This window comes from Rhincodon typus, unplaced genomic scaffold (assembly GCF_021869965.1).
Source record: "Rhincodon typus isolate 14 unplaced genomic scaffold, sRhiTyp1.1 hic_rhity00003206, whole genome shotgun sequence".
NCBI lineage: Eukaryota > Metazoa > Chordata > Chondrichthyes > Orectolobiformes > Rhincodontidae > Rhincodon > Rhincodon typus.
The window spans coordinates 658-3,408 of NW_025968844.1; the positions used below are offsets into that span (position 1 = coordinate 658).

Here is a 2,751-nt window from a genome sequence, read left to right on the forward strand (position 1 = left end):
ATTTTCCGTACACAAAACCATGTTGACTATCCCTTGTGCCATGTCGATGGTGGACAGGCTTTAGGGCGTCTGGAGGTGAGTTACTTCTTGCAGGATTCCCAGCCTGTGACCTGCTCTTGTAGCCGATGTATTTACATGGCGAGCTTAGTTCAGTTTTTGGTCATTGGCAACCACCAGGATGTTGATAGTGGGGGGACTCAGTGATGGTAACACACCATTGAATATCGATGGGTGATGGATAGATTCTCTCTCAATGGTAACCACCAGGATGTTGATAGTGGAGGTGGTGCCAGTGAACATTGCGGGGATGATGGTTAGATTCCCTCTCAACAGCAACTCCCAGAATGTTGACAGTGGGGGATTCAGGGATGATAACACCATTGAATGTTAGGGGTGATGGTTAGATTCTCTCTTCTTGGAGATGGTCATTGCCTGGCATTTGTGTGGTGCAAATTTTACTTGCCACTCAACAGCCTAAGCCTCGATATTGTCCAGATCTTGAATGTGGACTGCTTGAATTGTTGGAGAATCCTACTGCAGCAAGACAATTTCAGTTCTTCCCCTTGTGTTTTTTTTTTGTTTTCCTGTGCATTAGGTTCCTCAGCAGAGACTGGAACACCTGTGCTCACGATGGAGCCAATGTGGGAGAGATTTTTAACGGGTGACCGGATCATTCTTAGCTGTGATGCCGGTCGAGAGCTTCGTTCAGTGAGATATACGTGGATCGTAAACAACACTATCAAAGAGTTCAGGGGGAAGACTTACACTATTGAGGCTGCTGGAAAAGAGCATGATGGGGAGCACAGATGCCAAACTTCCACATCGACACAAACAACACCCTACAGTAACAGCATTCTCGTGAGAGTATCTGGTGAGTCATGTCGGTCTTCAATAAGTCAATCTCTTTCTCTCAAGTAGCACCCCTCCAGGCATTTGAGGGGAGTCACACTAATTCCCGGGGATGGACGGGGGTGGGAAAAGCAAGGATATTGGCATTCTCTTGGAATAGCACCACTGCTGTTGTGATGTGTGAAGTTTCACTGGAATTCACTGTTTCAATTTTCGGTCCACCCCACCATCTTGTTCACCGCTCCCCCAATCCTTTCTTGGGCATTGTTGTCAAGTTCTGAGCCATGTGCCCATGGACTGGGCAGATTGCTCACTTGAGAATTGGTGGCAATGGGATCCAGAAGATCTAAGATCCGGCAGAGATTCCAGGTGGGACTCTTCTGAAGGTGGGGTTGATGGGTTCGATGGACACCATCTCCTAGATCCAACATTGAGCCCAGACCTCACTGAGACTGGATGACTGTTCCCTTGCAAGTCCCCCAGGGAAGGGGGCATTTGAACCCACCCTGTGGTCTGTCACCCTGGTTCACTCAATTGCTTGTTTGTGTTATGACCAGTACACCAAGACTGCCCCTCATGGGTGGTATTACATATAGTTCCTCACACACAGGGGACTGAGTTGGACAATCTCATTGAATGACAGAGCTCTACTCCTTGATCCTATTTTCTATGTTTCTATCCTCCTCCACCAACTCTTCAGCTTTCTACTTAACTGGCTCCTTCCTTCCATTGACAACAAGGTGCAGAGCTGGATGAACACAGCAGGCCAAGCAGCATCATAGGAGCAGAAAGGCTGACATTTCGGGCCTAGACCCTCTGATGAAGGCCTGCTGTGTTTATTCAGCTCTGCATCTTGTTGTCTCGGATTCTCCAGCATTTGCAGTTCCTACTACACCTTCCTTCCATTGTTGTCTTTTCAGTGTTACAATTCATTCCCATGTTTGATTGTGTGCCCATCTTGTGATTTTGAGGGCATGAGTGTTTTTTTTTAATATTTCACTTCTGAGAATTTTAAGTTGCTGTATCAAACTGTCCTGGCTTGGATTCTTCACAAATTTGAAAAAAAAACAACAAAAAGAAAACACACTGCTGGTGCACTCACAGAGTGACAATATCTGAACTGAAGCAATCTCTTGACAAGAGAGAAACAGATCTCTTTTTAAACCAAACTCCTGGTTATTTCTGAACTCAAGTCAAAACAAAGCTCCTGGTTTAATTTCGGTACAGTGCCTGGTATGGACTGAAAAGTATCATTCTCCATTCTAACCTTAGAGCTGAAGTGTCTCATCCCTGGAATCTTTCCTGTAAACTGCTTCTGTGCTCCCCATCCCCCCACCCCATCCGACCCAATGCGTTTGAAACTTTTCTTCTAATGTGGCGCCCACAACTGTACACAGTACTCCAGCTGAGGTCTAACAAGTGTCCTGTACAAGTTCAACATTACGTCCCTGCTGTCGGTCTCTGTGCCCCTTTTAATAAAGCTGAAAACGCGGTGAGCTTTATTAACTGTGCTCTCCCCCTGTCCTGCCACCTTCAACGGTCTGTGCACATATACCCCCAACTCCCTCTGCTCTTATACCCCCGTTTAGAGTTGTACTCTCCTATTTTATATTATCTTCCAATGTTCTTCCCACCAATGTGGATCACCTCACACTTCTCTTTGCATTGAACTACATCTGCCACCTGTCTGCCCACTCCATCAACTATTCAATGTCCTATCCAATTTCTGCACTGTTCTCTTTACAGATTACAATTCTCCCAGGTTTCTTGCTGTCTATAAATTTGGAAATGGTCCCCTTGCACAGCAAGATCCAGATCATTAATTATATATCCACTACGAACATTCATCTGGCTATGAAAAGTGATTGGGTCAGTGTGCTGAGCCGTGGCAGATAGAGATTA

At 45.8% G+C, this 2,751-nt stretch overlaps 1 protein-coding gene across 1 annotated transcript in view; it reads left to right on the forward strand.

Annotated features, from left to right (window-relative positions):
• Positions 1 to 457: 457 nt before the first annotated feature.
• LOC125481706 (low affinity immunoglobulin gamma Fc region receptor III-B-like) overlaps positions 458 to 2,751 on the forward strand; it is a 15,984-nt gene continuing 13,690 nt past the window's right edge. The window contains exon 1 of the mRNA XM_048593591.1: positions 458 to 871. Within this exon, the coding sequence (XP_048449548.1) occupies positions 631 to 871 (241 nt within the window). The 5' untranslated portion in view covers positions 458 to 630. The remainder of the gene's footprint in view (positions 872 to 2,751) is intronic.